Source organism: Balaenoptera acutorostrata, chromosome 16, assembly GCF_949987535.1.
Source record: "Balaenoptera acutorostrata chromosome 16, mBalAcu1.1, whole genome shotgun sequence".
In the NCBI taxonomy this organism is placed as follows: domain Eukaryota; kingdom Metazoa; phylum Chordata; class Mammalia; order Artiodactyla; family Balaenopteridae; genus Balaenoptera; species Balaenoptera acutorostrata.
Window position 1 is genome coordinate 58,505,762 of NC_080079.1, and position 25,138 is coordinate 58,530,899.

The 25,138-nt window shown below is 42.1% G+C and overlaps 1 protein-coding gene across 12 annotated transcripts in view; it reads left to right on the forward strand.

The window, feature by feature from the left end:
* The window catches only part of KCNMA1 (potassium calcium-activated channel subfamily M alpha 1), a 751,659-nt gene that overhangs the window by 430,660 nt on the left and 295,861 nt on the right, over window positions 1-25,138 (forward strand). For all 12 annotated transcript variants that reach the window (XM_057531254.1, XM_057531255.1, XM_007166550.2 and 9 more), the window contains exons 4-5: window positions 13,911-14,004; window positions 14,856-14,967. In XM_057531254.1, coding sequence (XP_057387237.1) covers window positions 13,911-14,004; window positions 14,856-14,967 — 206 coding nt within the window. The remainder of the gene's footprint in view (window positions 1-13,910; window positions 14,005-14,855; window positions 14,968-25,138) is intronic.

Consider the following 25,138-nt stretch of genomic DNA (forward strand, 5'->3'; position numbering starts at 1 on the left):
AAGGCTATTTGAATTATCTACTCCATCATGTCCTTCTGCTAGAAAAACAAGAGTTCACTACGGAAGAACTGGCTCAAGTCAGTGGAGGTAGGGAAACAAGGGAGTAAGAATCAGTTGGGGCAAGCCTCTTAGATAGCCTCATCCACCAGAGGGCAGACAGCAGAAGCAAGAAGTACTACAATCCTGCAGCCTGTGGAACGAAAACAACATTCACAGAAAGATAGACAAAATGAAAAGGCAGAGGACTGTGTACCAGATGAAGGAACAAGATAAAACCCCAGGAAAACAACTAAATGAAGTGGAGACAGGCAACCTTCCAGAAAAAGAATTCAGAATAATGATAGTGAAGATGATCCAGGACCTTGGAAAAAGAATGGAGGCAAAAATCGAGAAGATGCAAGAAATGTTTAACAAAGACCTAGAAGAATTAAAGAACAAAAAGACCTAGAAGAATTAAAGAACAAAGACCTAGAAGAATTAAAGAACAAACAAACAGAGATGAACAATACAATAACTGAAATGAAAAATACACTAGAAGAAATCAATAGCAGAATAACTGAGGCAGCAGAACAGATAAGTGACCTGGAAGACAGAATGGTGGAATTCACTGCCATGGAACAGAATAAAGAAAAAAGAATGGAAAGGAAGACAGCCTAAGAGACGTCTGGGACAACATTAAATGCACCAACATTGGCATTATAGGGGTCCTAGAAGGAGAAGAGAGAAAGAAAGGACCCAAGAAAATATTTGAAGAGATTATAGTCAAAAACTTCCCTAACATGGGACAGGAAATAGCCACCCAAGTCCAGGAAGCGCAGAGAGTCCCAGGCAGGAAAAACCCAAGGAGAAACAGGCTGAGACACGTAGTAATCAAATTGACAAAAATTAAAGACAAAGAAAAATTATTGAAAGCAACAAGGGAAGAATGACAAATAACATACAAGGGAACTCCCATAAGGTTAACAGCTGATTTCTCAGCAGGAACTCTGCAACCCAGAAGGGAGTGGGACAATATATTTAAAGTGATGAAAGGGAAGAACTTACAACCAAGATTACTCTACCCGGCAAGCATCTCATTCAGATTCGATGGAGAAATCAAAAGCTTTACAGACAAGCAAAAGCTAAGAGAATTCAGCACCACCAAACCAGCTCTACAACAAATGCTACAGGAACTTCTCTAAGTGGGAAACACAAGAGAAGAAAAGGATCTACAAAAACAAACCCAAAACAATTAAGAAAATGGTCATAGGAACATACATATCCATAATTACCTTAAATGTGAATGGATTAAATTCTCCAACCAAAAGACACAGGCTTGCTGAATGGATACAAAAACAAGACCCATATATATGCTGTCAACAAGACACCCACTTCCGACCTAGGGACACATACAGACTGAAAGTGAGGGGATGGAAAAAGATATTCCATGAAAATGGAAATCAAAAGAAAGCTGGAGTAGCAATACTCAGACAAAATAGACTTTAAAATACAGAATGTTACAAGAGACAAGGAAGGACACTACATAATGATCAAGGGATCAATCCAAGAAGAAGATATAACAATTATCAATATATATGCACCCAACATAGGAACACCTCAATACATAAGGCAACTGCTAACAGCTATAAAAGAGGAAACCGACAGTAACACAATCATAGTGGGGGACTTTAACACCTCACTTACACCAATGGACAGATCATCCAGACAGAAAATTAATAAGGAAACACACAAGCTTTAAATGACACAATAGACCAGATAGATTTAATTGATATGTATAGGACATTCCATCCGAAAACAGCAGGTTACACTTTCTTCTCAAGTGCATATGGAACATTCTCCAGGGTAGAACACATCTTGGGTCACAAATCAAGCCTTGGTAAATGTAAGAAAATTGAAATCATATCAAGCATCTTTTCCGACCACAATGTTATGAGATTAGAAATCAATTACAGGGAAAAAAACATAAAAAACACAAACACATGGAGGATAAACAATATGTTACTAAATAGCCAAGAGATCACTGAAGAAATCAAAGAGGAAATCAAAAAATACCTAGAGATAAATGACAAGGAAAACATGACGATCCAACACCTATGGGATGCAGCAAAAGCAGTCCTAAGAGGGAAGTTTATAGCTATACAATCCTACCTCAAGAAATAAGAAAAGTCTCAAATAAACAATATAACCTTCCACCTAAAGAACTAGAGAAAGAAGAACAAACAAAACCCAAAGTTAGTAGAAGGAAAGAAATCATAAAGATCAGAGCAGAAATAAATGAAATAGAAGCAAAGAAAACAATAGCAAAGATCAATAAAACTAAAAGCTGGTTCTTTGAGAAGATAAACAAAATTGGTAAACCTTTAACCAGACTCATCAAGAAAAAGAGGGAGAGGACTCAAATCAATAAAATTAGAAATGAAAAAGGAGAAGTTACAGTGGACACTGCAGAAATACAAAGCATCCTAAGAGACTACTACAATCAACTCTATGCCAATAAAATGGACAATCTGGAAGAGATGGACAAATTCTTAGAAAGGTATAACCTTCCAAGACTGAACCAGGAAGAAACAGAAAATATGAACAGACCAATCACAAGTAATGAAATTGAAACTGTGATTAAAAATCTTCCAACAAACAAAAGTCCAGGACCAGATGGCTTCACAGATGAATTCTATCAAACATTTAGAGAAGAGCTAACACCCACCCTTCTCAAACGCTCCCCAAAAATTGCAGAGGAAGGAACACTCCCAAGCTCATTCTATGAGGCCACCATCACCCTGATATCAAAACCAGACAAAGATACTGCAAAAAAAGAAACTTACAGACCAATATCACTGATGAATATAGATGCAGAAATCCTCTACAAAATACTAGCAAACAGAATCCAACAACACATTGAAAGTATCATACATCATGATCAAGTGGGATTTATCCCAGGGATGCAGGGATTCTTCAGTATATGCAAATCAGTCAATGTGATACACCATATTAGCCAACTGAAGAATAAAAACCATATGATCATCTCAATAGATGCAGAAAAAGCTCTGACAAAATTCAACAGCCACTTATTATAAAAACTCCAGAAAGTGGGCATAGAGGGAACCTTCCTCAACGTAATAAAGGCCATATACGACAGACCCACAGCAAACATCATTCTCAATGCTGAAAAACTGAAAGCATTTCCTCTAAGATCAGGAACAAGACAAGGTTGTCCATTCCCACCACTATTATTCAACATAGTTTTGGAAGTCCTAGCCATGGCAATCAGAGAAGAAAAAGAAATAAAAGGAATCCAAATCGGAAAAGAAGTAAAACTGTCACTGTTTGCAGATGACATGATACTATACATAGATAATCCTAAAGATGCCACCAGAAAACTAGTAGAGCTAATCAATGAATTTGGTAAAGTTGCAGGATACAAAATTAATGCACAGAAATCTCTTGCATTCCTATACACTAACAACAAAAAATCAGAGAGAGAAATTAAGGAAACAATCCCCTTCACCATTGCAACAAAATGAATAAAATACCTAGGAATAAACCTACCTAAGGAGGTAAAAAGACCTGTACTCAGAAAAATGTAAGACACTAATGAAAGAAATCAAAGATGACACAAACAGGTGGAGAGATATACCATGTTCTTGGATTGGAGGAATCAATATTGTGAAAATGATTATACTATCCAAAGCAATCTACAGAGTCAGTGCAATCCCTATCAAATTACCAATGGCATTTTTCACAGAACTAGAACATAAAAATCTTAAAATTTGTATGGAGACACAAAAGAGCCCGAATAGTGAAAGCAATCTTGAGGGAAAAAACCGGAGCTGGAGGAATCAGACTCCCTTACTTCAGACTATTCTACAGAGCTACAGTAATCAAGACAATATGGTACTGGCACAAAAACAGAAATAGAGATCAATGGAACAGGATAGAAAGCCCAGAGATGAACCCACGCACCTGTGGTCAACTAATCTGTGACAAAGGAGGCAAGGGTATACAATGGAGAAAAGACAGTCTCTTCAATAAGTGGTGCTGGGAAAACTGGACAGCTACATGTAAAAGAATGGAATTAGAACACTCCCTAACACCATACACAACAATAAACTCAAAATGGATTAAAGACCTAAATGTAAGACCAGACACTATAAAACTCTTAGAGGAAAACATAGGAAGAACATAAATCATAGCAAGATCTTTTTTGACCCACCCCCTAGAGTAATGGAAATAAAAACAAAAATAAACAAATGGGACCAAATGAAACTTAAAAGCTTTTGCACAGCAAAGGAAACTATAAACAAGACAAAAAGATAACCCTTAGAATGAGAGAAAATATTTACAAATGAATCAACAGACAAAGGATTAATCTCCAAAATATGTAAACAGCTCATGCAGCTCAATATTAAAAAAAAACCCAATCCAAAAACGGGCAGAAGACCTAAATAGACATTTCTCCAAAGAAGACATACAGATGGCCAAGAGGCACATGAAAAGCTGCTCAACATCAGTAATTATTAGAGAAATGCAAATCATAACTACAATGAGGTATCACCTCACACCAGTTAGAATGGGCATCATCAGAAAATCTACAAACAACGAATGCTGGAGAGGGTGTGGAGAAAAGGGAACCATCTTGCACTGTTGATGGGAATATAAATTGATACAGCCACTATGGAGAACAGTATGGAGGTTCCTTAAAAAAACTAAAAATAGAATTACCATACGACCCAGCAATCCCACTCCTGGGCATATACCCAGATAAAACCATAATTCAAAAAGACACATGTATCCCAATGTTCATTGCAGCACTATTTACAATAGCCAGTCATGGAAGCAACCTAAATCCCCATCGACTGACGAATGGATAAAGAAGTTGTGGTACATATATACAATGGAATATTACTCAGCCCTAAAGAGGAACACAATTGGGTCATTTGCAGAGACTTGGATGGACCTAGAGACTGTCATACAGAGTGAAGTAGAGAAAAACAAATATCGTATATTAACACATGTATGCGGAATCTAGAAGAATAAAAAAAAAAAAGAATCAGTTGGTCAGGACTACTCAGACAGTTTGGTGAAAACTGAACCAGCACTCATTTGTCAAGACTGTTTTATGTAGTAGCTTAACTCTGATTTATTACATAAAAGTTTCTGGCAAATATGAACGGTAATTCCACTCTGGTAACAACTGTGATTGAAATAATTGTAGTCTGTAGATAAGCTGGAGAAAACAAGCATTAGTGGGTAGGCTGTCTTGGACATCATTCCAAGAGTCCAACAGTGAAGAAATACATAATCTATGGACGTAGAATTGGAAGAGATATTTAGAAGACCTATGACTGCTTCATCCCCCTGCCTCTCCTCCACATCCATGCTAAGCCAACCAGGTAAATGAAACTCTTTCCTCTGCTCAAGACCTGGAAAAAGGAGAATACACAATGTCCTGTGGCCCCTCATTAAAGTGACTCATGGCTTTCTCTGCCAGGAAATCTGGGTTAATTATTTAGTATTTATGAGACTTGTATGGCTGCCTTCATGGAAATATCATTTTCCAGGTGTTTCTTTTTTTTAATATTACCCAAAGTTAATGCTGTAATATATAGAATCACCCCAAATGTCAGCTCACTGCAAATCCTTTTGGGCATTTGAATTATATCACAGTACCTGATAAGGAGGCAGTAAAGCAGATACAAAAAACAGAATGTGAAATAACTGATTCTGGCAGTTTTTGTTCATTTGGATGATTGCCTTTTTGGGCATTTTTCTACAAACAGTTCTTATTATCATTATTGTTATTACCTTGGTTTTTAAGATAACTATCACTTGTTCAGTAATTAGTCTTCACTCATTATCCGATTTCATTCTCACAACAGCCTTTGAGGTTTGATCCTTTTCTCCAGTTTTCCGGATGAGAAAACCAAGGCTTGGAGAGGTCAGATTATGTGCCCACAATCGTACAGCTACTACGTGATAGAGCTGGGATCTCTTCCACTGAACTCCAAAACTACCTAAAACTGCTAACCACTCTTGAGGTCAACTCACATTTTGCTTTTGATTTACATACTTGGGTGCATTAGTGAATGAAAAGATACAGGATGAAGATGAGAAGGAGAACCTAAGCTCAGATAGTATATTGAAATTTTTTGAGAAAATTTAGAAGAGCTCCATAAGAAAGTGACAAAGATTTCATGAAAACAGATGGTCTATGTGTTTCATTGAGAAATCCAATGTGTAAGGAACTGACATCTTTTGTTCTCTCCAACAGCGATCTGTGTCACTTTCTTTGTCTCCTAGAAGAATGCTTAATTATTAGGACTCATCATTCAGGTAGATACCCTGAGCCATAGAACTGCTTTGAAGTCTACTGCTGTCATTGTTCCAGGGTTCTCCAGATCACTCAAAGCTCAAGAAGACAGAGCACATAGGATTCCAAAGAGTAGTGAGGGTTTATATACTACCTCTCCATTTGTTCCAGTTCATTTCAACATGACCCTAATGAGGCATATGCTTGTGGCTGTTGGATTACATCTCATCAACTGAGCAGAGACATAATTAGAAACCTGCTGCTGTCAGAAAGATTAATAGGCCGATTGATACAAACCCATAACTGAAGATTTCCCAGCAAAGCCATTTAACCAGCTGGCTGGAGATCACGATCCAGCAATACTGCAAGTAACAAAAAGTGTTTTCTCTTCACATTAGAACTGTTGCAAGGTCTAAGAAAAGTGTTTTATGATAAAACAAAGGGCCCATTCTGATGTTATTATCATTAGTATTGATTAATGATTGAACAAAAACTTACCCATCAGCAATAACAACATCTTAGAAGATAACGACTTCAAGATGTTCTATGATAAAATCACAATGATGGCGAACAGAAGAGGCCAGCTTCTGTTTGGTAAAACTAATAAAAACTACACAACTTTCTGAATACATGCCCCACCCAGTATAAACACCAAAGCACCAAAATTGGAAAGATTAGCTCTTAAGTACACAGCTCTGTCAAGGGAATTAAAATGTAGGCACTGGGAAAAGCCACCAGATAGAAAGCTTTCAACTTGGATCCATTCAAGACCTGGGCAGTCTTGAGGTGCTGTCCAGTTTAGAAGACAATGGTCTACGTAAAGATTCTTGCTTTCTCAATGACTAATTAGTATCACAGCATTCACACAAAATCCACTACTGTTATTAGCTTGCAAGATATTTTTGCGATACCTAAAATTATATGAATAATAAAATTGATTTCTAATTTGGAGTACATTGTAAAGACTTGCCTCCCTTTTAAAATGTCTTGGTCTCAAATATTCTGATTAGCTAGGTGCTTTTATTTCTATTTTGTGAGCAGGAAAACCAAAGCACTTTGCTTACCTGATATATCCTAATGTTATCAGGAAAATCTCAAATCACTTAGATTTACTATCTCTCCTTTGCAGGTAGGTTTCTTAATATCCATGATTATATAATGTCATTTTTCTATATTTTGATTGAATGGAATGGAATGCAAAGCTTATTTATTGTCTAATCCATGATTAGAAGTGTTAAAAGTATCTAAGTATTATCATCCATTACCATATTCATTCTTTTTCTTCTAGAATAAGAGAGGCTGAGGCATCCATCTTTCGGCAGATGGATAACTAGGAGTTATTTCTCTGTAAGCAGAGGAACTTAGCCTCAGCAGATAAGGTCAAGCTCCATGACACCACTACCACTCAGGGTCCCAGGAAGGACTTTTGGGGATTAGTAATGTCCCACATGACAGTCTTTACAGAGGAGGGTTAGATACAGGTTGGAGAGTTCAGCTTCCTCTGAATTTTCCCAGACCATTCGATAAACACATACATGTTTCTCTAGGTCAGTTTTACCTCTTCCCTCAGTCAGTCATACCCCATTGTCAACCCCTGTTGCTTTTATATAAGCTCCATGGCGGGCCCTGTGGATAGCAGATACCATGTCTTATGCTTCTTTTTCCTCTCCAAGGATATGGCAATTTATCTGGAAAAGTAAGGTGGTATGGCAGAAAGGATACTGGGTCTGTGTCCCAACTCTGCCACTTAGCTACATGATCTTGGGTAGGTTTCTGAGCCTCTGCTTCTCTATCTGCAAAATGGGGATTAGAACAAAATGTCTGCTACTATATATTTTGCAAAGTTGTGAGGACCAAATGCAATAGTATGTGTAAACTCTATACAATTGCCAGGTATTATTATATTGAATTGAATGAGGATCAACATTCCGAGACAGTTAAGAATTCCTTGCTCCTAGTGCTATAAGAATTCAGAGATGGGAGAGTTCAGGGAGGGCAGGAATAATTGGCCATGCCATGCCTTTTGGTTGGCCTTGAAAGCTGCCTGAGGTTTGAACACAAAGAGGGAGGAGCATTTGAAGAGGCCACAGCAGAAGCGTAGAGTTAAAATTAGGAATATGGGGGACCTTCCCTGGTGGCGCAGTGGTTAAGAATCCGCCTGCCAATGCAGGGGACACGGGTTCGAGCCCTGGTCCGGGAAGATCCCACATGCCCCCGAGCAACTAAGCCCGTGCACCACAGCTACTGAGCCTGCGCTCTAGAGCCCGCGAGCCACACCTACTGAGCCCACGAGCCGCAACTACTGAGGCCCACACACCTAGAGCCCATGCTCTGCAACAAGAGAAGCCACTGCAATGAGAAGCCCGCACACCGCAACGAAGAGTAGCCCCCGCTCGCCACAACTAGAGAAAGCCCGCGCACAGCAACAAAGACCCAACGCAGCCAAAAATAAACAAACAAACAAACAAACAAAGAAATAAATAATTAGGAATATGGGGGGTGTCACATGCATGAAATTATGAAGATACCAGCTTGTGGCAGCAGAGGGCTTTGACATGGAGCACGGTTGAAAGTGGGAGATATAGGGTGAAGCTAGGTTTTAGAGATTTTTCTCAGCCAGACTTGGAATTGATGCATGAGGCAGGAGAGAGCCATGATGGTGGATGAATGACACCTTTTAATTAAATTAATCCGGCAACATTGCAGAGGCGAGACTAGGAGGAGAGTCTGGAATCATGAAGCTTATTGTATTGATTCACGTCTGTAGCGTGTGGGCCTGAACTCTGGTGGTCCGTAATCCTGGTGGGAATTGAGAAGTCTCCATCCAATTTAAAAAGGGACTCACCACAAGAGTGAGGAGAATTTAGATGTTGGAAATTATTTCACAAAGTGCTGTTTTGTTCCTCAGCTAGTCCCTTCCCTCTCATGTGGTTATTTATTAAATTATCTCGGATATTTGCTGCTGCTGCTGTTCCTAAGATGCTTAACATTTCTTTCTCTCTCATAAATGACGGTCTCCATAACCGCTCCCCATCCAGCCCTCATCATTTTTCCTTTTAATCTTAAACTAAGAATGTGCTCCTCAGGCGCTCTCTGGTTGTTAATTGGAATGTCATTGGTGAAGCTTGCATGGCGGCATTGTAATTACTTCCCTGTATTGCCTTAATTCCCCACCACCCCCATCGCCCTGTTCACATCTGAAAATGATAGTCTCTGTTCAACCCCTTGATGTCAGCACTTAGTTAAATGGTAGGCAGGTGGTTGTCTGGGGATGGGCTGGAATGCTTAATCCTCTTTGTTCAGGTCTGAATAGGAATCACCTTGAGCAGCAACACCTGTAAGGAGTGTGTAGTTGCAGGAAAGTTCTTCAAGAGCTGTGGTTCTCAAAGTGTGGTCCCCGGCTGAGCAGCAGCATCTGGGAAATGCAAATCCTCAGGACCCCGTACCAGACCCACTGTATCAGGAGCTCTGGGGGTGGGGCCCACCAGTGTTTTAACAAACCCTCCAGGTGCGTGCTAAAGCTTGAGAAACACTGTTCTGGAGAAATATTTTCAAAGGGTTGGAAAGCCAGCCTCAGAGAGTTAGGAAAACAGACTTCAGAAAATACCAGGGAAGTTTTAGAGGCTGAGAAGAGAGGCAGTTACTTCCTTCTTGGAGATGATGCAGGCATCACAACTGCTAGAAGTGAGATTTTTGTCCTTAGCCCCCTGCCCCTTGAAAGAAAACCTGGGTAGTCAGTCATTGCTTGCCTCATGCTTTGGAAAGACAAGTTCTGAAGTCAGTGTTCAAGAAGGACTGTTGGATCTTCCTGCTCAGAGGTCTTCGTGGGATACTGTATTGTTAAATAGGTGAAAAAAGAGATATATTTCCCACTTGGGTGAGTCTCATTTTCCTCTGTAGAGACATCCAAATACTGAGGATATGCTTACTTGATGGTCAAGAGGAAACAAGGGTTCGTATTCCAACCTCTGTTCTACGCTGAAAGTTTATCCCATCAGAAGCAGCTTTTTATTGAGGTTCTTTTGAAGGTGCCCCAATCATTGAGTCCTGATCAAAATGCTAAATTTGCTTAAGGTTTTAGTATCACACTTGATCCATGGACTATGGGAGCCTAGTAATGAACAGTCCATCAGCTTACCACGTATCTTATCTCCTCTAATTAGTAAGTCATTAGTTAACCAAGAGCAATTTAGGGAAAGTCAGTTCTACTACCAGGACTAGTGTTTTATTTCAGTTCTTAAAACTCTTATTTATTTATTTATTTTTCTGTTGGCAACATATGTCCATAAAAAGCCTGTTCTGATGTGGGCATGCCTCATCAGAATGGCGATCCAAATTTAAGTGTGTAATTCAGAGTCACCTTCCTTTGTAGAAAAAAATAAAGTGATTTCTAGCTCTTAAAATTTCTAGACAAGGAACTCTTCTATTTTACACAAGAAGGAAGAGGAGTTTGTATTTCATTCTCCATCCTACAATGAACATTAATCATTAAGATAAAGTCTCTTTGGGAGGAAAATAAATCCTGGCTGATACGGCCAACCCTTTAGTTGTTGAATTCTGTATTTTCTTTTTATAAGATCAATGAACTTCTCCCTGGGTTGTTTCCATTTGGGGAATGAAATGATGGGGCTTTAGAATCTCTGCTCTGTGGTCTTTGATTGTGTGAGTCCATGGACTAAAGGCGCTCAGAGGATTTATCTTGGAGGGGATCCTGATAAACCGTTCTGATGCCACTTGAGAAAACTAGGCAGGACATTTCTCCTTGGGCTCTTATGGCAAGCAGGAAAGAGCTGAGAGAGATAGAAAACAGACTCCCTGATCACTCTGGTCCTACCGGGTTCCTGGGGGCTGGCCCTCTTCTGTTGCAGAATTTCCTGCTTCTCTCCCCCGTCTTCATCTTAGTGAAGTGGCTCATGTTACTGAGCCTCGGCCAGAGGGAAAGCCGCCAGCACCAGCAGCATAATTTACTTCCTTTATTGTTTCAGCTCAAAGTCTAAGACTCAAGGAATGATATAAAAGGATGATTAAATCAGTTCTCTAAAGTTTTGAAAGAAAGACTAGAGAAAGGTCTGTTATGGTTTCAACATTGTTCTCTGTAAGTCAGCAGTGCTGTTGAGGTATATTTTTCAACAGAGTGTCGTTTAGCATCAAACCCTCTCATTGCTGCCTTTAGGGATGGGGCAATATAGGAGGGAACAGCAGAGATGACAAGGAGGTCAAGAAACAGTGGAAATGAGTTGCTACAGCCTAATTCCTTATACTCTTTCAAACATCTACTTCCATTTGTGTCGAACCGAAATATCCTCAATGGCATTGAGCTAACATCTCTTCCCCCACTGTTCCATTCTCTTCCACAGCCTAGCAGATACTTTCCCTGCTCGATGTATTTCAAGGTTACTATGAAATTAACTACAGAAGCCATGGAATTAATAGGAGCTAGGGAACTCATAGGACCCTCAAATATACCACCAATAACTATTGTGAGAGCAATATAAGGTTATTGTGTGGCCTTGGTGAAGTGATAGTGGGTTTTCCATAATAGACTTGAGAACCAAGACTTTCTGTCCATCCCCTAAATTGTGTATACATCAGTCTTGATGAAAACGAATTTATAATGCACAGCTAAGTCACTGCTGTCACAAGGGAAGACATGAGTGCAATACAGTATTTACCAACAGAGCCCCCCCATCCTCAATCTCTCTCTCTCTCTCTCTCACTCACACCTCACACACACACAAACACTGTTTACTCTTCACTACTTCTGTAGCACGTCATACCAGTGGCTTACATAGCACAGAGGTGCATTGTCTCTTCATCCCTTGGGATCTGTAGTGGACTTCTGGTCAACCTAGTTCACGTACTTTTCCTTACAGCTAGAGTAGCTAAGAACTCTGACACATGTGGACCTTGTGGGTCTTGTTCTTGAAACAAAACAAAATGCCATCATGGCTTGGGAATTATAGAAGTGTCACTTGTTAACTCCAGGCCTGGATTCTCCTTTTTTCATTGAATCAATACCTGAGTAGGAGACCAGGCAAAGAGCAGGGTGGGCTGTGGTGTTTAGTCTCTTTTGCTCCTGCCTCCTTTCAGCATTGGACTAAGCAAACTCCATGCTGTCTTTCCTCCCACTTTCCCTTAGTGAAAACCTAGCAGTTGCCATTTCCTTTATACAAGAACTGTTTTTCAGTGTTTGTTTTTTGTTCAGTCCGCTTAGTTTGTAAATGCAAATGTAGATTCCTCTTCATGCTTGTCTGGAGGGTTTTCCACGTATTTATGATTTGGGAGATGACAAAGGGCATGTTTGACTTGTAATACAGATGAAGAATGGATAAATCCGGTGCATGTAACATGATCGGAGAGTCCCACAGACTGACTCACACTGCCTTTAAGTGGGCCCTGCATTCTCATACTGCACAGATTCCTGCCTGTTGAACAACCAAGCATTGCCGTTACAGAAGTACAACTATACTAACTGGTATCGCGTACAGCGATTTCCGAAGTGGTGATACTTGGAAATCCTCCATCCTGCACTTCTCAAGCTAGCCCTCTCCTGGCCCGGAGGTCCATGTTGCTTCCCATCTGGGGAAAGTATTTTACTTCTCCCCATCCTCCCTTCTCTCCCTCACCTCACCTTCTTGATGTTCCTGGCCTGAGTGGTACCATTTGCGTACTGATAACAGTATACTGTGACTTTTCATTCACAGCTTTGAAAGGCTTATGAGGCTTTCCTGCTTCCCACCCAGCCCAAACCGTGGGACTTTTCACACTCTGATCCTCTGATCAGTTTGATGTAGGAAAGCACATGGAAGCCATGTACCAGTTTGTATAGTCGTACCCTTTTGAACTGCCTACTCTTGAACAAAGTAGAGTGTGCTGGGGATTCGCATTGGCTGCTTGACACACGCAAAGGCAATTAACCTGCATGCCAAAAAAAAAAAAAAATTAACCCTTAGAGTACTGCTTCAATATATTGGTTTAATGGTCTTGAATTTTACCAGTTGGGCAATGCTTCTTTCCCCAGATCAGAGTGCTGCATTTAAGTCCATATTTAGTCTAGCCAGGACATCAACCAGGATCCTCTCCTCCACAGCTTTCCTGAGGTGCTCCTGGGTCCTTTCTTATTAATCAACTGATGGCTTTTAAAAGGTCCAAAACACAGCCATTGTGTTTAATTGAAAATGGGCTTCATTTCTAATGTGCTGGAGAGTAGGAGGGACTGCTTTTAGCTTATGTTTGTGTCCTCTAAAAGAAGTCAGTTCTTTAAGGGTTAATATGAAATTGAGGATTTGGTGGTTTCTTCTGCTTGTCCTTCCTCCAAGGTGTCTGCATGATCCTCTTTAGGTTCTTAGCTCAACTGTTGAATGATGATGAAAATAATATATGTATAAAATGATGAAAACAAATAAAAGAACAAAAGACTGTGTGGTTGAATGGAAAGACCCCTTGGCAATGCTTGCTTGATGATCACAGGGGATAGAAAGACCAAATGTTTTATGAATGTTCATTTTGTCCTCTACTCCAAGCACCACCACTGCACAGCAATGTGGAAGACTTGACGATGCTTTTCATTTACCTCTCGCTTTTTCTTCTTCCTGTCTAATAGCCCAATAGAATCCTGCCAGAATTTCTACAAAGATTTCACATTACAGATCGACATGGCTTTCAACGTGTTCTTCCTTCTCTACTTTGGCTTGCGGGTAAGTTTGAACAACACTGCTCAGTATCACGATGAGGCATGCAAGTGTTATACCCAGGGACCATTTCCCATCAGCACCTGCTCCCGCAGGCAAGCTGAAGCCCGTTGTTTCCAGGGGAGACGATAGATGCGCATTCTGATTTTCTGTGAGAGAGCCCTTTCCTTAGCTCAGCATTTCCTGAAGTACATGTTAATTTTGCTCCGAGCAGGAGAAATAGGCATTGAAATAACTATTACACCTCTACTGGTCTACTGTTTTTCATCTCTCTAGTCACGCATGAATGCATGGTTACCTTAAATAGGAGGGAAAAAAACCTTCTAGTCTTAAAATTATGCTTATCAGTGCTCACTTAGCTGAATCCTGAGAGAACAGTGAGTTGTGAGGGTTGAATCAAGGGGCTAGATTGGCAGAATTTGCGGCTTGGGGGATTTATACTAGACCCTGTTTATGAAGGGAGCTGTACAGAATGTAGATTACAGAGATTGTGTGTGTGAATGAATGCATACATATATGCTTTATTTATAGTTATATTTATATTAGAGACTTTAAGAAAGGTGAGATAATTCCAACTTCCCTATGATGCTGTTGAAAACCACAGAAAAATATACTACCTGATCTTTCTCCAAGGCTAACAGAGCTTACAGTCACTCTCTAGAAAAGACTAGAGAGTGTATGCAAATTCGAAGACAAAAATAGCATGTGATTGGTGTAGATATAAGAAGAACACAAACGCTCCCTCCAGGCCCCCGTGAAAAACCAAAACGCACCCTTTGGCAGAAGAGTATAGTTTGAATGCCGGCACCATGCTTCTCATTGTTTTTTTTCTCTCTCTTCTTTTTTCTTTCCCCCAGTTTATTGCAGCCAATGATAAGCTGTGGTTCTGGCTGGAAGTGAACTCTGTAGTAGATTTCTTCACGGTCCCCCCCGTGTTTGTGTCTGTGTACTTAAACAGAAGTTGGCTTGGTAAGTCAATCTCTCTTCCTTCCTCCTTACTGGTTTCTGAGCCATGGCTGAGATATAGAATCCGGTGCATCTGGGGTGCATCAGAGGACTGGGAATCCCCAGGAAGAAAGTTTTGTGGATCCGTATGAACAACTCCTGGCGTTTTAGAAGTTGATGGTGAGAGTCCTCTTGGAAGCAAGCACTAGCCCAGAAGGATGTGTACAGTGAGTGCTTCCGGGAATGTTTTAGCGTTGTTGAAGCCCAGTGGTCATCACTGTCACAGCCAGGACCTCTCCATTCATGGTTCTGTCACTCTTCATTCAACTGGGAGTCAGGACTGGATGAAGAAGCCCATGGGCACAAGGCCAAGTTTCCGAGTAGCTGATTCAGGTGCCCCAGAAGGCCTGCCTGCCAAAGTTAGCTTCTGTCTGCTTCTTAGTTTTGTGACGAGTGGGTCCTGCATGGTTTATTTACAGTTGTGAGTTCCCTTGTGGGGTGGGAGATAAGGTAAGTGTCTAGGGTCATCCTCACCTTGAGGGAGATCAAGCTCCGTTCCTGTGCTAAAGGAAGAGCTTTTGCTGGAGCTGTGTTCACACCTCACTTCCTGTGTCTGCTTGGCAGGTCACTTCCTGTATCAGGATTAGGACAATTTGGTGGGAAAAGTAACTAGCTCAGAGGATGGTCATGGCAGCCAAAGGCTTAGAGAGACAGCTTCGGGGTTCTCTTTGCCACACTGAATAATTTCCTCAGAGTGTTCCTGCTGTCACGGGTCTACAGGGGAAGAAGGGAGGCTGAAACAGGACTCAGAGGACTAGTTGTGGGTTCCTTCTGTCTTTATTTTCAGAAATGTTTGGTCTTAACCTATTTTTTTTCAAAGTAATATATGTATACATGTATGTGTGTGTGTGTGTGTGTGTATATATATATATATATATATATATATATATATATATAAAATAGTATCAACATTCAAAGATGCATAATGAAAATATTAAGTGTCTCTTCCGCCCGCATCCATCACTGCCCTCTCCCTGGGATGCTCAGCGTTATAGACTTTCACATCTTTCCTTCATGCTGATTTCACCACAAACAAACACGGACGTGCACACATAATAGTGTTTTAGAGGTGGTGGTCTTTGTACAAAATCATTGTATCAGTCACATTGCACTGCAGTTTGGCTTTCTTACTAACTAATACATGACAGCCATGCCTTCAGCTCTGTAATGATTCGTTTTTATGACAGTTGCACAGAATCCCATACGTTGCTGTACTGCATTTATTCGGCCATGATCCAAATGATGCACCACATGATTGTTTCCTTTTCTGCTATAAACAGTGGCTCAGTCAACACTCTCATCCACATATCTGTGCAATTCTATCTCTAGATAGAATTCCTGGAAGAGGACTTGCTGGATCAAAGAGAATGTATTTTTTCGTTTGTGAAGATATTAATGGAGAACTTTTCAAAAATGTTGTATCAAGATATGCTTCTGCTAGCAGTATGTTTTGACGTCCTTGCTAGCACTGTGAATTTATTATATACCTAGTATCAAGTATTTAAAAATAAGTATCTTTTATATACAATATATGCAGTAATCACATACATACATGTATGTGTGTATTTCTGTGTGTGTATCTTATTTGGATTCTATTTTCTACTAGTTTTCTCATTAGCATTGTATTCAGTTGCTCATTGGAAATGTTTTCCTTCCTGATCTGAGGGGTGCTTGCTTAGATGGGGTTTTCTTGCCAGCACGATGAGACCATTAGAGCTGCACACCAATCTGAGAAACATCCTGAGTGTTTGTTTGTTAATTTGCTCTGGTGCCTGGGGTCCCAGCCATTTCAGCTGAGCTCTTAACCAGCCTTGTGACCTGAGGAACTCACTCTTCTTCCCTCAGCCTGTTGTTTTTCATCTGTGAAATAGAGGTTGGGTTAGACAATCGCTAAGGTTCTTTCATTTCAGAAAATCTCTAAGCCTCTTGCATCATTCATGGGAAATTTGAGAAAATTTGGGATCTTGGTTGCTGCAGAGGACTGGGAAGTTAGTGAATTAAATCACCAGCGTACCTGGGTCAAGATTATGTATGGACTGCTAACTGGGGCTCTTTCTAAACCATCCTGTTGTGAAAGGTTCACACAAACACACCCCCCAAACAAATTGACAAGGAGCGAAGGAAGGGAGAGAAGGAAGAAGGGAGGAAGAGAGTGGAAGGGAGGAGAGAGAGAGAGAAAGAGAGAGAAGGGTGGAGGGGGGAAAGGAAGAAGGAAGGAGGAAGAAAAGGAATCTGCCTTCTCTTCCTGGCTGTGTTCTAATGCCTCTGTGTACTTGAACAACCACTCACTTTTCTGGACCCTCAGTTTTCCCATCAGAAAAATGGGAGGTTGAGACTAAATTACCTTCCAGCCCTCATACTTCCTGAATCTGAACTTTATGCCAGGGTCCCTTGTGGTCCCAGAAGATGGAGAGGACCCCTACATGACTGTGGTGGAGACATCCCTTCTCTGCAGCTGGTAGGGCTCGCCCCAGGTCAGGGTGCGGAGCCGGGTCTCCTTGCTGTGAGTGAAACGCTCCCTGGAATCTTAGTGTTTGGAGGACTTGGATGTTGTAAAAAAACAACCCAGGCCTTTTTGTGGATGATGTCATCCTGATTTTTGGAGGTGTGTTCTGATCTAGTGAAAATCAATCTGAGAGAACAGAAAAATGGAAGAGAGAGAAGAGAGGGTAGGGGTAGGGGAGGGATAAATTAGGAGTTTGGAATTAGCAGACACAAACTACTGTACATAAAATAGATAAACAACAAGGACCTACTGTGTGGTACAGGGAACTATATTCAATATCCTGTAATAAACCATAATGGAAAAGAATATATATGTATGTATATACATATATATATAACTGAATCACTTTGCTGTACACCACAAACTAACACATTATAAAACAACTATAGTTCAGTTAAAAAAAAAAAAAAGAGAGGGAGAAAAGAGTAATGAGAGACACTTTGCTTCAGTTGTGGTTGCTCTTCAAAATAATATGGTCTAGAATGTGCTTTAATTTGTTCATGAATTGAACAATGTTTATAAAGCAGCTACTATGTGCCAGGCACTTTTCCAGATGATTAGGAAACAACAGTGAATAAAATAGGCAGCACCCCACCCTCTGACATTGCAGTGGGGGAAGAACAGGAAAAAACAAGCCTAATAAATAAGTAAATCACTTATTTACTTTTACTTAATTACTTAATTACTTAATTTACTTAATTTAATTACTTAATTTACTTAATTACTATTTACTTTAAATAAGTAAATAGTATGGTAGGAAGCATAAGTACTATTGAAATTGGAAACAAAGACCAGCAACCTTTGGGGCTATGAAGTAATAATAACAACAACTAATAACCTTTCTCCTCTTGCAGGAGAAAACACCTTTAATGGCATACTTTTGGTTCTTTGGTAACTAAGCCCCTTGGGTAAAATCCAAAACTGGTCTGCCTGTTATGGAAGAGAATTCAGTATAATGATATTTCAAGGAGGTTCCTGCATCTGATTTAATACATGGGTTATTACACCGTGAAACAATTATTGTACCGATGAGCTGTCAGAGATAAAATGAATGTTCCCATGAGGTATGGCTTATAAAGGAAAAGGAATAATCCCATCAAATAGGGCATTTCAGAAAGTGCTGCCCTCCTCTTAGAAAATGAAAAGTACTGCCTTTACTGGCTGAGGTTTGGGACAAGATGCAGGAAACTGAAGCCTGTCCCAGATCTGCACACACTTCTTGAGCCTGGTCAAGAGCAGAGAGCTGTGCTATAGCTGGCACCGTGAAGGATAAAAAGTGAAGTGAATACCACGCCACCACCCCCCCCCCCCCTTACCTTTTCTGGAGCATAACTTGCATCACGTTTGATTTCCTATTCTTAATATATGGTTGCATATTATATAGTACAATATTTATTTACTTTTTTGCATGCATCATCTTCGTGCATTGGACAGTATATTAATAAAAACAGCTAGTATTAATTCCAGCTGTGCTATGTGCTGGGCGCTCTGATAAGCCCTTGCAAACGTGAACTCAATCCTCATAGCAAACCTATGAGGTAGGAATTATTGTCCCCATTTTACAGATAAGGAGATGGAGGCTCAGAGAAGTTAACTTTCTTGTCCAGGGTCCTGTAGCCTGGGAGTAGGGAAAGGCGTGCTTTACCCAAGATCTGGTCTGACTTCATGTCCGTTCTCTTAGGCTGCTCTTCTGCCTCTGTCCTTACCCTTGAGAGATTTGGGGTGTTGAGGGCTGGGTTGGGAATGACTAAGCAGCTTTTGCTGCTTTATGTTGGCCTCCCTCTATCTCGTCCTATCTCATAGAAGCTTCACTTCAGGCAGGCAGGGAAGGGAAGAGATCTTGCTTAAAAACACACATAGCTCGTGTCTCCTTTTCTTCTCACTTTTCCTTGTCTACCTCCAGTTTCTAGAACTGCCATTAAGACCAGGGAAACAAACAGAGCTAGCGTGCAGTCTCCTGAGTCCCAGGGTACCTTAGAAACTTGGGGATTGGACCTGCTCCACCTGAGAGGAAGAGAGGGAAACAGATATATAGGTAGATCCCGGGGGCTCCTGCAGGTCCTAGGTCGGTAGAGCTAATTGAATCGGTATCATGTCCTGAGCTCCACCACCTCGATTCACATCGTACTCAGCCACTTGCCAATGGGTCGCTGTGAGCACGGTCATTTTCCCTGTCTTAAACTCAAGTCTTCTCACCTGTCCGATGGGGATAATAATAGCACTCACCTCAAGGAGTTGTAGTGGGGATTCAGTGAGGTAATGGGTGACCACGTACGTAGGACGAGCTTCATGAACAGAAGCCATGATTATCCCCAGCCTCTCTTTCTAACCTCCCTGTCATATTTTAAAGTCCCAGAGAAGAAAACAAACCAGAATGGAACCAAAAATAAGGCAGTGGGATGTGAGGACATCCATGTCGGCAGGCAGCAAGTCGCTGCTTATTTTAATTCCTGTTCCCACACACCGGCTTATTCACAAAATCCTCACTAAAATAAATGTACCTTGAAATGAGAGATGAATCTTATTTTGAGACTCGAATAACATGCTCTGGGGAGAACGCTTTTGTCTGTTTGTCTCATTCTTGTGGGAACTGTGTCCCCGAGGTAGGTCAGTGGGCTGTGCCCTCTTTGTTTATTGATGTGTTTTTGTTGAGGGTCATCTTGTGGGGTTAAAGGAAGAGAGTGGAGGAAAAGATAAGAATGCACGCACCAGGGCTTCCCTGGTGGCGCAGTGGTTGAGAATCTGCCTGCTAATGCAGGGGACACGGGTTCGAGCCCTGGTCTGGGAAGATCCCACATGCCACGGAGCAGCTGGGCCCGTGAGCCACAATTGCTGAGCCTGTGCGTCTGGAGCCTGTGCCCCGCAACGGGAGGGGCCGCGATAGAGAGAGGCCCGCGCACCGCGATGAAGGGCGGTCCCCGCACCGCGATGAAGAGTGGCCCCCGCTTGCCGCAACTGGAGAAAGCCCTCGCACGAACCGAAGACCCAATACAGACAAAAATAATAAATAAATAAATAAATAAATAAAAAAGAAAATCCTTTAAAAAAAAAAAAAAAAAAGAATGCACGCACCAGCCAGTCATTTAACTGGCCGTTATTGAGCACCTACTGCGTGCTCAGCCCTGGGATAAGAGGAACACATGCTTGGCCACCTTCTTTCCTAGTTTTACTGTGATTTCCAACATTGCCCCCTCTTCTCTGACCGATGAAATCAGGGTATGGTGAGGAGCCCCAGTCACTGAACTGGGGTCAGAAACTAAACCTGCTTCTCTAGTCTGTGTTAGACCCGGCCTTAGACCTTAGACCCTTTAGCAAACTCTGCTGGAAAATAGAAAACTCTGCTAAAAAATAGAAAAATGAGTTAGTGCTCAGTCAGAGGGCAATTAAAATGATGTAGAGTATCTGCTTATAAACATACGCCTGAGCAGTCCCTTTTTGTGTCAAAAGGTCATAAAAACAGGACTGTTAAAAAAAAAGAAAAAAAAGTACAGGTCCTTAAAAACAACAACAACAACAGGACAAAACATAGTTCCTGTTGGAGACCAAGGTTTCAATTTAGTTTGGGGACCAAAATAAACACTCGTGCGGCAACAGCAGGTAGCACTATCAGCTGTATAATTACGTCCGAAATTGCGAGGTCCGGGCTGTAAGGGCTGGGGCAGTTCAGAGAAGAAAGAGCTCACGTGGGCGGGGGAAAGCGAGGAGGCGTCGAGGGGCTGGGGCTCGGCTGAGGCTTGTGACGATGGGTGAGACAGGCAGAGTGGGAAGCAGCGAGCATTCTGTGCGGGAGAGGAGGCTACCTTGTCTGGAGAATGGCAGGGGCCCACGGATGCTAATACCGTCTGAGATAAGAAAGTGTTTTTACAGCGTGCCAGGTATCAGCCTCACAACCCTGCCAGATGGATGTGTTTGTGTCCTATTGCTGCAGGAACAAATTGCCACAGACGTCGCGCCTTAATACAACACCCATCTATCATCTCACAGTTATGTGGGTTAGAAGTCCAACATAGGTCTCTCGGGGCTGTGCTCCTTTCTGGAAGCTCCAGGAAGATTCCATTTCCTTGCTTTTTCCAGCTTCCAGAGGCAGCCCACATTCCTTGGCTCATGGTCGCTTCTTCCACCTTCAGAGCCAGCCACGGTGGGCTGAGTTCTCACACAGCATCTCTGATCTTTCTTTCTGTCCTCACCTCTCTCTGCCTCTCTTTTCTGCCTCCCTCTTCTACTTTTGAAGACCCTCGTGATTACATTGGATCCATCTGGATAATCCAGGATAACCTCCCCCATCTCAAGGTCAGCTGATTGGCAACCTTAATTCCCCTGCTATCTTAGTTGCCTTTTGCCATGTGAGTTGTCATATTCACATGTTCTGGGTGTTAACATGAACATCTGTGGGGGCATTATTCTGCCTACTGAAAGGGGTATTCCTATTATTCCCATGTTGCCAAAGAGGAAACTGAGGCTCATAGAGGGTAAGTGACTTGCCCAAAGTCATAGAGAGCCAGGAACTGTTAAGTTGGGACCCATGCCCCTGTTCAGACCTGCCAGTGGCTCTACATCGTGCTTTGGAGTCCAAAAGCTCTAGTAGGCATTTAGGGCCCTCTGTGCCCTTGACTCTTTGCACTTTTCCAGCCTATCATGGGAGGAGACCCACGGAGAGATCTTGTTTGGAACCAGAGAATTTACCCCTCCCTGCATTTCTATCTAGCATTGAGTTTTGTTTTTGTTGTTATTTTTTCTCCTCCTGGGAACAGATGAATTACTAGATAGATGTGCTTGTTATCATTGTACTTAAGCAAGTTACAGAGGTCTGGGCACCCCTTCCTGTGAGGCTGTCATGACCGAGAAGAACCTGCTTGGTCTGCATGTCCTTTGCTTAAAAGTCCTCTTTCCTTAGAGCTCATGCTTTCTTGCTTTTTTGGAATTTACTTAAGAGTAGAGAGAAATGGAATTGGAGAATGCCAGATGAGTGAATGAGTTGTGACGGTCTGTCACCATTTTCCCAAGGAAAAGCAGCGTGCGGGGTCAGAGCCCCACTCTCCCCTTCAGTGATCAGTCTTTCAGGGGGGCTCGGCTGATGGGCCAGGAGTCTCTGTGTTGTCCATCCACTTTATAGGGCGTCTTGCCCCAAGGCCCCTCCTTTGCTTGAGGAATTCCACAACAGGTGAGGTGAGGTTCATATCAGAACCTTCACTAGCTAAACTCTGCATTGGGGGAGAGTAATCAAGAGTGAAAGCCTTTGGCTGGTTTCACTTTCTGGACATCAGTAATTTTTAGTGTACTGATATTCAAAACAAAAAACACAAACAAAACAGAACCAAACACCGAGTGTGATTTGGGCAGAGAGTGGAGGCCGGTGCCAGGCGCTCAGCCCTGCCTCTCCTTCTCCTTAGACTTCCAGCTGCAGCCCCACCAGGCTGCATCTGCCCTGCTCGCCTTCCCTCGTCCCTGCCTCAGGAGTGAGTTTTTTCCCTGCTGCTCTGAATATCATCTCTCTCCTCAGGAATGCACAGCTCTAACCCCACCTCCTGGGGGAAGCTTTCCCCTCCTCCCAGCTGGAATGAATTCTTCCCTGACCTTTAGTTCCTTCGCTCTTGCGATTAACGTCGTAAGAGCTGTATAATCAGTCTGTTTCCTACTCTCAGTTCGAACTCAAGTTCTGTGGGTATTGTGGCAGAGACCTGGACCGTCTTGTTTTTTTTTGCTGTGTTCCCGGTGTCTGGAACAGTGCCTGACACACAGTTTGTGCTTGTTGAATGAATGGGTGTCTTCTTACACTAACGATAATAATGAACTTGATTGCTTATTAAGAGCAGACACTGGGCTCAACATTTCACAGGCATCATCTCAGTTAGCATTTACAGCAACTCAATGAGTAAGTACTGTTAGTCCAATTTTACAACTTAGGAAGCTGAGGTTTGGGGATTGGGTAACTTCCCCAGGTAGTAAATGGTGGATCCAGGACTCAGCCCAGGTCAGCCTGATTCTGGAGTCGGTGCTTTAAAAATGACTAAGCCAGTGGTTCCCAAAGTGTGGTTGCCAGACCAGCATCACCAGCATCACCTGAAAACTTGTTAGAAACGCAGATTCTTAGAACCCAACCCAGACCCAGTGAATCAGAAACTCTGAGAGCTTGATCCAGCAATCTGTGTGTTTCACAAGCCCTCCTGGTCATCCTGATGTCCACCCAGTTTTGAGAACCACTGTCCTAGTCTGTGCTGGGGTGGCTTTCAGATTTGGTTGTCTCTTAGAATCCCTGAAGAGCTTTTAAAACTCACCATGTTCAGGCCAGACCTCCAACCAATTAAATGGGAGGATCTGGGTTGGGAGTGGGGGAGCGACCCAGGCTCAGCATTTTTTTTTTTTTAATTTTTTAAAATGCATTTCAAATTTATTTATTTATTTACTTATGGCTGTGTTGGGTCTTCTTTTCTGTGCGAGGGCTTTCTCTAGTTGCAGCAAGCGGGGGCCACTCTTCATCGCAGTGCGCGGGCCTCTCACTATCGCGGCCTCTTTTGCTGCGGAGCACAGGCTCCAGACGCGCAGGCTTAGTAGTTGTGGCTCACGGGCCCAGTTGCTCCGCGGCATGTGGGATCTTCCCAGATCAGGGCTCGAACCTGCATCTCCTGCATTGGCAGGCAGATTCTCAACCACTGCGCCACCAGGGAAGCCCTCAGCATTTTTTTTTTTAACACTCCCCAGTTGCATCTAAAGTACGGTAAAGATGAGAACCACTTGCATATATATGTATCTTCTAACTATGACTGTTGAATGAATTCCTCCCTAGAACGGTGCTTCCTAAGCTTCAACGTGCACATGAGGCACCAGGAGATCTTATTCGAATGCAATTTCTGATTCAGGAGGTGTGGGGTGGGATCAGAGACTCTGCATTTCTACAAGCTCCAGAGGATGCTGATGGTTCTGGCCTGGGGACCAGACTTTAAGTAGCAAGGCTTTCCAGCCTAGACCGTGCTTATCCAGTAGGGTAGCCACTTGCCACATCTGACTATCTAAACGTAGGTTGAAATCAAAATTAAATAAAATAAAAACTCAATTTTTCAGTCATACTGGCCACATTTCAAGTACTTAAGAGATCCACATGACTAGTGGCTAAGGTATTGGACAGCACAGATAGAGAACGTTTCCACCATCGTAGAAAATTTTCTTGGACACCGCTGCTCTCGGATGTGAGTCTTGTGTTGGAAAGTACCATGAACTTTTACTTTTTGTACCTCTGGGACACTCTTGCACGCAGTGGAAGCTTAACAAATGTTTATTGAAGTTATTTTTAGTGGAAGGTCCAATGGTACCAAGCCTGTATTGAAAGGAAGTAATTCACTTTCTTGGACGGCTGCTAGGGAATTCATTAGTATGGTGTCAGTGAAACCCCTCCCCACCCTACCCAAAGGGAATTAAATGTACGCAAGGCCGGAGTAGGCAAGAAGGTATAATAGAGGCCCTGGCACCAGCCCCAACTTCATCGCCAGGACTCTCTTACTGCAGCCGAAATGGCCTTTTGGGCTCTGAAAAGAAAGGACTCTGGTTCCCCCTACAGGACTGTCCTGGAGTTTGCTGGATTAGCGTGAGATTAAGTCCGATGGAAGAGGAAAGGGCGACAAGCGAACTCAAACT